The sequence below is a fragment of the Haliaeetus leucocephalus genome, unplaced genomic scaffold (genome assembly GCF_000737465.1).
Source record: "Haliaeetus leucocephalus isolate CR32 unplaced genomic scaffold, Haliaeetus_leucocephalus-4.0 Scaffold616, whole genome shotgun sequence".
Classification (NCBI taxonomy): domain Eukaryota; kingdom Metazoa; phylum Chordata; class Aves; order Accipitriformes; family Accipitridae; genus Haliaeetus; species Haliaeetus leucocephalus.
This window is the reverse complement of record NW_010973052.1, coordinates 3585698-3598044: the sequence shown is the minus strand read 5'-3', so window position 1 is coordinate 3598044 and position 12347 is coordinate 3585698. Positions and strand designations below refer to the sequence as shown.

Below are 12347 nucleotides of genomic sequence, written 5' to 3'. Positions count from 1 at the left end.
AATCAGGTACCTATACAAAAACCTGGCTGTTCAGCCCATGTAATTCAACATGTTAGTTACACCTTAAGTCCCAGAGCACACTGTGTTTTGCCACTTACCAAGCTTTTCCACTTGAGCAATTTTTTTTTTTCATTTGTACCAAAAGCATAAGTCAGTACCTAAAGGAGAACATAATGCATTATTACAGTCCCTAGGATGCTACATCTGCAGAGATTTGTCTTGCAGTTTTATCCCACAGAGCTAACAGGTAGTTCAATGGGTAAAGCGAAACCACAAGTTTATTCTGTGAGGCATTTCCAACGACACGAACCTACAGAAGAGATCCTATCGGGATAGACCTCAGCATTTCTGGTACTATAAATTACTGCAATAGATAATCAACCAGACTGGAAAGGTATCTCTTATAGATCCTTAAGCATCTTTTTATTTGTTTCAAGACATTTGGGAGAAGGAGGAAGGTAAATGATACCTTTGGGGTATCATTTGGGGAAGATGAAGTAACTCCTTCATATTAGCAACAGTTTTAATGTTAAAAGTTAATGTTACCTGAAAGGCAAAGAACAAAGGGAATTAACTACAAAATTGTTCTCAAACAGAATCCTCCACATAACTTTCCTGCTAAGTGTTAAATTAATTACTTGTAGAAGTAATACTATCAGTTTAAGCAGTTAAGCTGATCACCTCCTTTTTGACTGAGAAATTTGTGAGTGTTCTTTGGACAAATCAAAATTAAAATAAATTCTTCACTTAACAGAGTGAGTGCTAGATTAAAATACAGTTGAAACAACTCCCTGAAACCCTCCACAAGTCAGTAAGCTTGATGTCATACAGACTTCCAGCCACTGAAAACCAGAGCTCTTAAATCATTAAGGAATATGCAGAACTTCAGATGTCATACTAACCCTAGCAAGCACTTCAGATTTCTGTGAAATGGCATCCTGCATTTCTTGTCTCATCTTCTCTAATTACATACCACCTGAAAAAGCAAGATAAGGTTACAAACTGACATGCATGTGCATACAAACCAGCAGAACCTAGAGTGGTAAGTGGCTCTAACCACCACAAGCATTCCTGATAGCCTCTATTTGGAATCACACTTAAAGCTACTAATAATGCCTGAATATTATCCTATTTAATTTGATGGCTCTTCTTAATTTCCTGTTTATTTTTAAAAGAAAGTCACACAGTCGTGATCTTTGCTCACTGACAGAAAACATTGCGTGTTAATTCCTCAAGATGCCCAGAATAACGTGACATGAAAAGGTTGCTTGTAATAGATTTGTTCAGAAAGGCTATTCTCACTCACTCTCTTCAGAGCAGTTGAACATTTTGCCAATCATCACAACAACTCTCTCACAGCATTCTCAAGTTTGGGGGAAGAGAAGCTCTTATGTTTTCTAAAGCAACACTGGCCCTTCTCAGTTAAGAAAAACTAGCAATATAACAAGCTCACCAAGTTAAAGAAAGACAGCTAGCCTGCAACAGGCAAGGGTTAAAAAACAATACATCACACTAACTTACCAAGATGCTAGTTCAGACTGGACTATCGTGGACTTCCTAAAAAGAAGTAAATTGTTGCATCTGAGTAATAGTTTCAAGTTTCTTCAGTATTTTAGTAATATATTAAGACTTAGGCACTTTTATACTGAATATGAAGCAGGCAGATTATAGTCCAGTGATGCTTGTGGCCTGAATGCTAATGCCAAAACAAAGCATTTCTTTTGAAATCAGAGCCATGGCCACACAACTATCAACAAAATCTATCTGCAATTTAAGAAATTGGAGGACTATGGCACAAAAGATACAACTAAGGGAATTAACCAACAGTCAGCTGATACTGTGATGTAAAGAAAACACATATGAGATACCATTTTAAGACAGCTTACAAATACACTGTAATAAGACACTAACTATATTTTTCCTCTACCTGCTAATCCTACTTCCTTTAGTAGGCAGGATACTGAATTCAAAAACATCAAAACAAGCTAATCCTTGGGATTTTACAGTAGCTGCATTTTTAACTATGTTTGCATAATTGTCCCACTAAGTAAACCTGTTACAGGTCTCATTGTCACCACTGCAATTAACTTTACAGTGACGAAAGCATAACCTGTTACTCTTCTAGCCACGTTTTTCAATTCAGACACACAGTGAGTTGTGTCTATTTGCTGAATAACGAGGCGTAACAATTAACTCTTCACAATGTCTGCAGAATAGCTTCTATTTTTGAAGCCTAGCCAGTTAACTTTAAAAGAAACATGTCACTAGCTACCATCTGGTAGCTGGATTTGTGTTTCAAAATAGAATACTGCTTCTTTGTAAAAAGGCAGCCAGAAAGCTAAAGACTTGAACTTTTATGATCCTCATCCAACTACCTCCACCTAGGAAAATACTATTTCCTCAATACTTACCCTGAAGTAGAGGCTTGCCACTCACTGTGTGCCAGACATCACAGGAATGCCCCTTTAAGAAGAAATATTTTGGAGCAAGGTCATTGATTTAACTATACTTTTATCCCTTAACAGTTCAACAGTTCTTCAATGTTGTATTTGACAAGCTTCCCACTAAAAAACTTTCAATCTACTTGTTTCAACAGAAATACCAAGTTTAACCAGCACATCTGCATGAAAACCAACGATGCCAGCTGCTGAAATACTGTAGCACTGCTTTTTGAACACCCCATCAGGAAGACACTGCTGGGTGCAGATACCATACAGTGCACAAATTACAGATTACTTGCTGTGGGAAATAGTACTTGTCTGAAGAAATTTAATATTCTTATGCTGAAGTTCAAAAGAAACACAAAGCTTACATCTTTTGCTAACATGTTCCATGGAAGTCCACCAAAGTAATACTTGTACATCAGAAGGCCAGCAAACAGCCATAAGAATTCAAGCAGTCAAAGTTACAACTGCTCACTGCTGCAGAGCTGGCGTGTTCAGCTGCAGCATCTGGAAAGAAATTGATATAACTGAACTACACTTCTGCAAATCAGGAACATGACACTCTTTCCGTACATTCATCAGTATTTGAATTAATTGCTGTTTGAATACATGCAAATATTGTCCCTTCATATAAGTAACACAACTAATATGTTCATCAGCTGTGGGTTGCAAAAGAAGGGTTTTTTCTAAGCACTAGGTTCCAGGTTTTTGTCTACAGCAACAGACAAAAACTGAACACGTGCTGTAACAGAGTGACTGCATCAACTTTCATCTTATTTTTCAGTATTTTTGAAGCAGCATTTGAACAGTACACAAAAATCAAGTTATTTCTCAGTCTACTATATACTTACAATTAATAACTGTCACCTTCCACTACTGGTTTCTATTTTTAGAGTCAGGTATACTTTGGACTAAGGTAACTGCAACAAGGAGTTCAGTACCAGATATGCTGACATAAGAACAATTTATGCTGTATCAAACCGATGTTTTCTAGTCCAGTATCCTCACAGCAGCTAGGGCCAAAAAAGATGCCTCGATCCTACCCTCTTAAGTATGTTCTTGCGAGTTTCATTACTTGCCCAGCTTTAGCTCAGGGTTTCCCACGTTAAAGATGTTTTCCTATCTGGTTATCTTACACGGCGTTTTCTTCCATCCAATTTCCTAGACTCTCCTGAAGCCAAACAAACTTGGTAACATCCCACAGTAAGAAGTTTCACAGATTTAGCAATACATATGTGCAAGATTACCAGCTTCTTTCTGCTGTTCTGCCTGTTCTTGCATGGGACATGCATTAAGATGAAATTTTACCACAGGAAAGCAATCAGAAGCTGCAGCTGTACAATACACCCCAGTACAGAAAGCATGGGTGGGGCACCACCAGGAGACAAAAGTGTACAGTAGTTCTCAAACATCTTCAGCAGGTGAAATCCCAGGTAGTGTTGCAACCAAATCACATACATTAAATTGCACTGCAGCTTTCAACATCAGGTAGAAACAAAGTATTTCTGTATATAACTTCTAACAAAAACTGTATTTAATATACAGGTATTCAAGAACTCAAAGTTTCAGTTTTCATTCAAGCAGAGACTAGAGGCTCTAATTTGGTCAGACTGATAAGATATGTTGCACTCAGTACCTTGGAAGCCTCACACAGAAAAGTTACACAGCTGTGAAACACTGTAACATACTCACTTGAACTACAGAATACTGGTTTTTTCAAAACATTTTGTGAAGTAAAGCATAAAAGCTACCAGAAAAAAAACAGAACTGAAAACTAAGCAACAGCTTACCTTGCACATCAAGAAAACTGAGTGGCATTTCATCTTCCAAAAGCAACAAACTAGAAGAAAAAAAACCAACAAAGGAATAAGAACTATCAGATGTGGTCAAATAACCGAAGATTCCTAAAGCCAAAAGCTGGGCTTCAGCAATCAATTTAACAGTTGCAATAAGCTTGATTTTCATGTGTATTTATCCAGTTCTAATCAGAATTGAAATTTAGTTCATTTCTGAGTCACTCAGCAGTTGAACAGAAAAATTCATCACATGAACTGCAGAATGAGCAGGACTCCACATACCACCTCGCTATGCCTTACCAAGCAAGAACCCCACTCCTAGATCCAGGATGAGTCTTTCAAGCCAGAGAGTATTTCTCAGGTAGATGCCTGAAAGAGTTACATTTAGCCATTAATTTTGGACCAATATTAATTGTGATCTTCAACTACTGAAGAGTAATTTTTACAGCCTTACTCCCTAGAGCTATCAAGTTGCAACTGGGAAACTCTGAACTTCCTTTACAAAGATCTGGGACCTTAATTCAAGCATACAAGGAATTGCAACTTGACCTGCTCTCACTACACTGAGCACCTACTGTAAATCTCCTCAGGCTGCCAATTACATTTTGAAGGAAATTAAACCAGTAGATATTAAGTCTTTTTCTGACAACATCCCTGTTCAGCACAGACTACTTTTACCTGCTGAACAGCTGTTAGTTTGTTGCTGACAGCAATTTGGTTATTAAAGACTATTTGAGTGAGGCAGATCACCCTTTGGTTTAAGTCTTGTTGATTCAAAAGTAAACTTTTTAAACAATTTTTTACTTCTACTGCTACCAAGACAGCCTTGTCATCTAGGAGTTAGCCATATTCAGACCATTTCCAAACATTCACTAGTCATGTTTCCAACTAAGACACCTTTGAGAAAGGTATTGCAATTGGGGCAATGCTTGTAAGGTGCTGTCATTATAAAGAGCTTTCATCTTCTGCTTAGTCATGTTAAAATCAGAACCCATTCTAGACAGAGGAAGGCAAGAGGGGAAAAAGAATCTTTTAATCCAAGATTCACTGCGCTGCAACAGCTATTTTTAAGATAATTTATAACGTCAGATTATTGTATTAGATTCAGGAGCAGAAAATTAGTTTTCTGAAGAGTTATTCCACATGGAATAGACAACCTCGATCATACAAATTGATTTTATCATCATTCAAAGGTATTAACCATATTTTGCAATAGACTTTTGTCTAAGTTGACTAACCACTTTTGGATTTTTACTGTTGGCACTTGATTTGCATTAAGCTTCAATTCTGTCTTCAACCCTTACTTAGCTCTTGAAGTATTTCAAAGCATAACCTGCACTTCCTTAAGACACAAAAAAATAATCTAAGTATCACTCACAAAAAAAGTCATAAAAGAAAGGCATCCAAATTGCCCTTTGTAACTTGAGCGTATATATGTACGTATGCAAATGCATACACTTTTCTATACTGCGCTGCTGCTTATGCTACAATATTTGGAACTTGTTTTGCTGTTCTGAATTACATAAATTCTCTGATCCATTAGTTAACAGAAGAAAAGTTGCAGAAGCTAGCATTTCGGCACGATTATCAGCAACTGAATCAAGGATATTAAACACTCGATACAGGACAGCACAGAAGATGCTCAAAAGCTTAGCAAAAAGTCGTCATACTTGTTTTGTAATGGTCTCAGACACAAGCCCAATATACTCACCTTAAACAAAATCTGACTAGGTTACTTGGTTGATAGCTCAACATTGACTTCAGGACAATGTTTTAAACCAAGTAGGCCATGAAAAAGGTATCTGAAGAGTGACAACTGCCACCTCATTTCTCAGTTTTCTGTTCACTGAGGTGAACCTTGCAGAAGCCCAGAGTTCTCAGCAGCCTACTCTTCTTCCTCGTCTACTTCGATCACTTCAGTTGACTTTGCACGTTTTGTTTCTGGCTTTGTTTTTTTCTTACTGGGAATTTTGCTGCTTATAATGAAAGAGCTGTTCTCCTAAGAAAATGGAAGACAGAAAGAAGTATTCACAAGTCTAGTTTTCAGATACTTAAAAGGTAAGATTTTAGTAGTAACTTTGCAAATTTAAGAACTCTTCAGAGAACTCCAGAATTCCCATACATTTCAGCATTATTTCAGTGTGGACTCTCAAAACAACTTCCTTCTGCATTACAGATCAGGATTCACAGGTTATCGCACAGTTAACTCTGAAACCAAGCTCAAGAATTAAGTACTCAAAACATTATCTACTAATTCTTTAACCTCAGAAGAGAAAGAAGGTCAGAGAGTTTTTGAAGTTACAGAGTATTTACTCACCACTACTCTGGCATCAAGGACTTCTTGATTATCAGAATTCAAGCTGTCATCACCATCATCATCACTGAAAATATAAAAATTCAAATAAAACTCTGTACTTTTATAGTAGCCTAAAATGTGGAAACTATTTTCCTACCACAACCCCTGTTTCCTCTTAACATGGATGGAAGTGCTACAGCTTGTAGGTGTAAGATAATACTACTTCTACATAAGGTTGTTCTCAAATAAGTTTCGGACAGCAGAATTGCCTCCTAACTAGCAACACTGGCAGGACAGAAGCAGTGCTTTGCAGCAGAACAAAGATTTAGTAGCAGACATCAACAGTAGTATTGAGAAATTTAGAATTACACCAACAAACAGGCTATAAAGTCAGCAAGTTAGAAAACAAACAGAATACAATCAAGAAAGGAAGAGGATAGGCCTCAGCTAACAAGAGTACACAACTTTCTTCCTGATATTGTAACTGAGAAATATTATCTCCACACTGCCATGGAACACAAGTATGAAATTAAATTCCATTATCATCCACAGGTTTCTCTCAAGATAGGACTCCCTATAAAGAGATGAAAACCATTTTAATACTATGCTTTTAACAAGTGGCACAGGAAGGACTGGTTCCAAAACCTAGAAAGTCTTCTAGTACTCATTTCAGATAAAGAATTGAGTGTCTGGATGAGCTGACTTTCATTTATTCTACAGAACTTTGCTGCTTCTGCTCTTTTGTAAGAGAGCAAACTAATTATTGTTACTCATTTTACAGGATCACCCCAATACTTCAACTTGCATAAACTAGCCCTGTAAGCGATTAGTAAAGTGAACAGTAGCTGAAAGACAGCTTTGTACCTTTACATTGTCTTGTAGGCTTTCCAGTTTTAAGGTGCTGTGTATATTTACAACATTAAGTATTCTTACTGATTTACTGATTAAGTTAACTAACCAAAAAGACCAACCTAAGATGATACTTCAATGCTTAATAAAGTAAAAAGGAAATTTAAAAATATCCTTTAGTCTTTGCCATAAACACTACGCTTCTTTATTTGGGGTAACTAGAGGAACTAATTTCAGGAAATACCTTTTTTTAAAAAAAAATTTCTACCACATCATTTTAATGAGACTGTACAATGTCTCTTGACACTTGAAACAATGCTCAGTCTTCAGATTAAAACTATCTCATTCTTTGAGAAGTTCCAAGTCACATTTACAGGCACAGAATTCCAAATGGCTGAGCATTTTGTTCCCAAAATAAAGAACGCTTTCATAAGCAGATATTCACATTTAGATCACACAATGCTGATACAGGTTAAAAGGCCAGGATAGGAACTGAACTTGGTACACCTACAACTCTGTCACAAATCACATGCTACTACAAGCAACTGTACTACCTCCTGAATTCCTCAACTGTAAGAACAGCTGATTGTACTGGTGTGGCTGGGATGGAGTTAGCTTTCTTCATAGCAGCCTGTATGGTGCTGGTTTGGATTTACAACAAAAGCAGCATTGATGCCCTCCCCATGCCAGCGAACAGGCTGGGGGTGACCAAGAGCTGGGGAGGTGGGGTGTCTTGCATCTACTTCTATACACACAAATTTCTATTCTAGTCAAGAACAAAAAAGCAAGTTTTATACCACCTAAAAATATAAAGATGAACTTACTTCATCTCCTGAATAGGGGAAATGGGGCCCTCATCATCTAAGTATTTGTGTTTTCGTACCGCCAGACATTCTCTTTCTAAGTCTTCACTAGCCTGAAGGGCTTTTAAAGCTTTTTTAAGATGTTCCTCATATTTAAGCACTTCAATGTACTGGAAATATCCCTTTGTAGCTGCTTGCTGAAATAAAAATACATCATGTGAGATCTTAAAAATACCACTATAAAGCATCTGTATTCTTAACTGTAATATTATATTGACACCTGTATTTTAGCTGTGTTTGTCTTAAAGGTATTAAATAAACAGACAACATCAATTGTCCTCTTTAACATAAGTAAAAACTGTTTCCTTGTTTTATTGTAGCACATCAGGTAGAAGCAAAAGATAGTCTCAAAATAGTGAGCTTAAATTGGCTAAATAAAGAAACAATACATTTATCCCACAAAACAGAGGGCTCACCTCATAGCCAAGAACCATCTTTAAGGGAATATGTTTCATCCCATAATGTTTTTCAACAAAAGGGAATTGAAAACCTCTGTCTAGAAGCCTTCTCTTTTGCTCTTGTGGTGAGGCTGTCAGTGGCGGCCTCCCCGTAGGCATCCCTGTGCTCTCATACTTTTTCTTCTTCTTCTTCCCTGAGCCACCCTTGTATTTTCGGTGTGCAGCAGCCTTAAACTTCTTTCCCCTGAAGTGATAGGCAAATATGGCCTTCAAGTTTAGTTTTGACTTCTTCTTGGAAGTTTCCGATGATTTCACTGCACTTGCAGGGGACAGAGAAGAATCTGAAGAGCTTTCGTTGTCAGGCACTCCTGCAACAGATTCAGCTTGTTGCCTTGAAGATTGAGATGTCCTTTTTTGCTTTGAAAGTGCAACGGAGCACTTAGGATGGTACTCACTGCCACTAGCAGCAGAGAGATCACTGAAGAAGAAATAAAAAAACATTTACTTCCAAAAGCATGTGTACTTTTTTTTATGATACATGACACAGGTTCTTCACAGGAAAAAATCCAAACTAGAGAGAAAAACTCACATTTCTGAATCACTGCTGTCCAGTAAAATCTCAGCTGAAGCAGCTGATGATTTACATATACTGTTAAGCTCATCTGAAGACTCCTCAGGAACAGCATTCTTCTGCCTTGAACGTGAACACTCCATTCGCGTATTTTTTTCACATGCATGTACCTTATATGGTTCCTTCTGCAAACTGCATATTAGCTCTTGGGCATCAGGGTAATCAGAGGCAGAAGCCTGGGATTCATCTGTATCAGTCATGTTTCAGTTTGCCCTAAAAATCAATGAGAATTCAAGAAATTAAAGAAAATTCTACGTTAATCGGGTAACAAGCCTTCCACCACTCCACCTAATAGGGTAAACTTACAAGAACAATCTTGAGCAAACTTCAACATAGATTTTCCTATGAACCACGAGCAAATGAATCAACCTTCAGAGTAACAGTTAAGTTGCAGCCACTTATCTCAAGATACTCATAGCATAATTCAGGTCAGAAGGGCTTTTTACAGCTCTTTTGGTCCAACTCCTGCTCAAAGCAAGGCTAACTTCAGAGTTGCATCAGATTGTTCATAAACTTGTAGAGATGAGTTCTGAATGTTTTAACCCTCTCCCTACTAGGAGTAAGTTTTCCCTTAAACAAGCACACACATGCGTAGCCAACAGCTTCTTATACTTGTAAAGATATTGCAGTTTCAAGTCATATACAAATACCCACTTCACTGTCGTTTACAGCCTTTTTAAACTAATCCAAGACACTGTCACCATCAGAAGCAATGCCATCTTCCCTCTTTTCTTTTGCTAGCTACATGATACTTAAAGTCTCCTGCTCTAACAATCTATCAACCCTTTGCTCACTGGTTATCAATTGACATGGAGACTAGACCCACAAACAAAATTTTAATTTTCAGTTGAATCTGAAATACAACCCAAACCACCCCCTCAGCTGCCCAAGTCTATACAAAACAGACTGAGGAACCTGTCCTTCCTGTGTAATAGCCTCAAGTTATTTTACCCACTTGTTAGTCATTTACTAGCCCTATAGATCTGTATCTTTGTAATTTTACTGTGATTTTTACAGTTTCACAAACCCATCATCATACCCATTAATATTTCAAATGTAGTTACACACAATTTAGCATATGAAGACACTATAGCAGAACTCATCTAATGTCCTCGGATAACCTGCTATTGTCTAGATAACAGTTTCATGTTTCAGAGTACAGATTACTGTGGATTCAGGAAGAAGGCTTCCCAAAAGCATGGGAAGACATACATATGCAACAGCAAATTGAAAAGTCTGAAAATACAGTAGATGTATATAGACTAGCAGTTAACAATAAGAATAGCAGGTCAGAACAAATGGCTACAGAACATGAGCAGCCATAACTGCTTACAGTATTTAAGTTCCATTTCTACTCTAATCCATACAGCTACAGATATCTCAAAGTTGTTCTCAGAACAAAGAGAAAATATCACAAATCTGCTGCAGCCATACATCAGTGACTGATTTTTAAGCAATCTACATTTAAATGACTTTCTGCATCACTAACTGTTCAAGACAAAACCTACCCTGTCGCGTTTTTCAAAATGAAAATATTTCATTCCAAAGTTGCATTAAATGCAGGCTTAGAAGTACACTAGACCTTAAACTCACCCTAATGCACTTAAAATAGCAGCACAGGAGTCCAATCTGCCCTTTGCTGTGAGGAAAGGTGATTTTTGACAGCAACCTGTGTTGTCCCACAGGTGGGGTTCTGTACCCCGTGTGCAATAAGCCAATCTTACACAGAGCTAAGATATTTATTTACTTCATGTTTGCACAAAGATGGGTGCTGAGCGGTAATTCCACAAAGCTAGCACACCACACCAAAGAACTACAACATATTTATCCTGTTACATGATTAGTAAAAAAAACACCTAAATTTAGGCTCATTGGTTAGTAATCCCCATTCCTTCTGGTACTGGTTAAGTTATATTTAAATTAGTCTCCCTTACTACATAAATTGACACGCATGCTCCTTACAGGGGAGGGCAAATCTTTTTGGTCTTGAAATGAGTCGGTGGTCACGGATCTTCCCCTGCCACCTTTACCTTCCCCCCAGTTACTGCAGATTTTACTGACTTCATGCTTCTTTGGCAATCATCCAGCTTTCGGCACCTTCTGGGGCAGGATGTTGCCTCTTTATCGGTCTTCAGATCCTCTTCAAGGGTACAGTCCTTAGCGAGGCATGCATTGTTTATACAAAGTAACCAGGCCTACACAATGAAGCTACCGATTGATGGTCACCCTAAATCAAGCAGTGCCACTGTAACCTAGGCATTAACAAACCGAAGGTTTTGCTTAGTCTACACCTGCACCTACACCCTGGGTGAACATCACCCAGGGCCTGACAGACACAACGCCCAGAAACAGAACAGCCTAACATCACAGCAGGAACACATGCAACAACGGCACCCTACAGGGCTGCGGCTGGTACTTACCGTCAGCAGCTCAGCATCATTCACCGCCTCTACTGCAGCTCTGTTCTTCACAGCTGGCACGCCACACAGACCCCTTAGGGAAGAAAAACAACCAGTATGTAACTGACTGATCACTTCTCCCAAAAGAGCTATCAATGAGCCAACGTCTTCCTCAGGTGGAAAGGCGCTGGACACACCGCTCGCCGAGCTCGGCTGCTAGCAGCGCGCTGGGGCCGGCGCCGCGGCAGACATTTCGGACGTGGGCACCCACCACATTACCACAGGTCGGGGACACCCCACCGGCACCGCTCCCACGGAGACCCTCGCCAAGTGCCGCCACACAGCCGGCTCCCGAGGACAACACACCCCGCCGGGGCAGACCGGGCCGGGCCGCCAGCCTGCCCCGGGCCCTTCCTCGCTGAGGGGCCCTGCGGCGGAGGCGCTGGGCGAGCGGGCACGACTCGACTCTTCCCCCCTCACCCGGGTCCCTCGCTCCCGCCGCCCCAGCGCCGCGGATGGCGGCGGATGCCGAGCGCGCCCTCACCCACCTTGCGCCCCCTCACGCACCGCCGCCCCAAAGGGCGCGAAATGGCCGCCCGAGAGCTTAAATAGCGCCGGGGGGGGGAGGGCTCGCGAGAGGCGCGCGGGCTGAAGGGAGGGAGGGAAGGCAG

At 39.6% G+C, this 12347-nt stretch overlaps 1 protein-coding gene across 4 annotated transcripts; it reads right to left on the bottom strand.

Annotated features, from left to right (window-relative positions):
- Window positions 1-2435: 2435 nt before the first annotated feature.
- On the bottom strand, window positions 2436-11773 carry TAF1D (TATA box binding protein (TBP)-associated factor, RNA polymerase I, D, 41kDa). Of its 4 annotated transcripts, XM_010578231.1 has the most exons (10): window positions 11698-11773; window positions 9236-9490; window positions 8665-9124; window positions 8210-8385; window positions 6558-6621; window positions 5952-6239; window positions 4541-4609; window positions 4235-4284; window positions 2813-2951; window positions 2436-2463 (listed from the first exon to the last, which is right to left on the bottom strand). In XM_010578231.1, exons 2-6 carry the CDS (start codon window positions 9475-9477, stop codon window positions 6126-6128), a joined length of 1056 nt encoding a protein of 351 aa, XP_010576533.1. In that variant the 5' UTR covers window positions 9478-9490; window positions 11698-11773; the 3' UTR covers window positions 2436-2463; window positions 2813-2951; window positions 4235-4284; window positions 4541-4609; window positions 5952-6125. The 4 variants fall into 4 exon arrangements, with proteins under 4 accessions (XP_010576533.1, XP_010576535.1, XP_010576534.1 ...); XM_010578233.1 differs by lacking the exon at window positions 4541-4609; XM_010578232.1 differs by lacking the exon at window positions 2813-2951 and having other exon boundaries at window positions 2448-2463.
- Window positions 11774-12347: the final 574 nt, after the last annotated feature.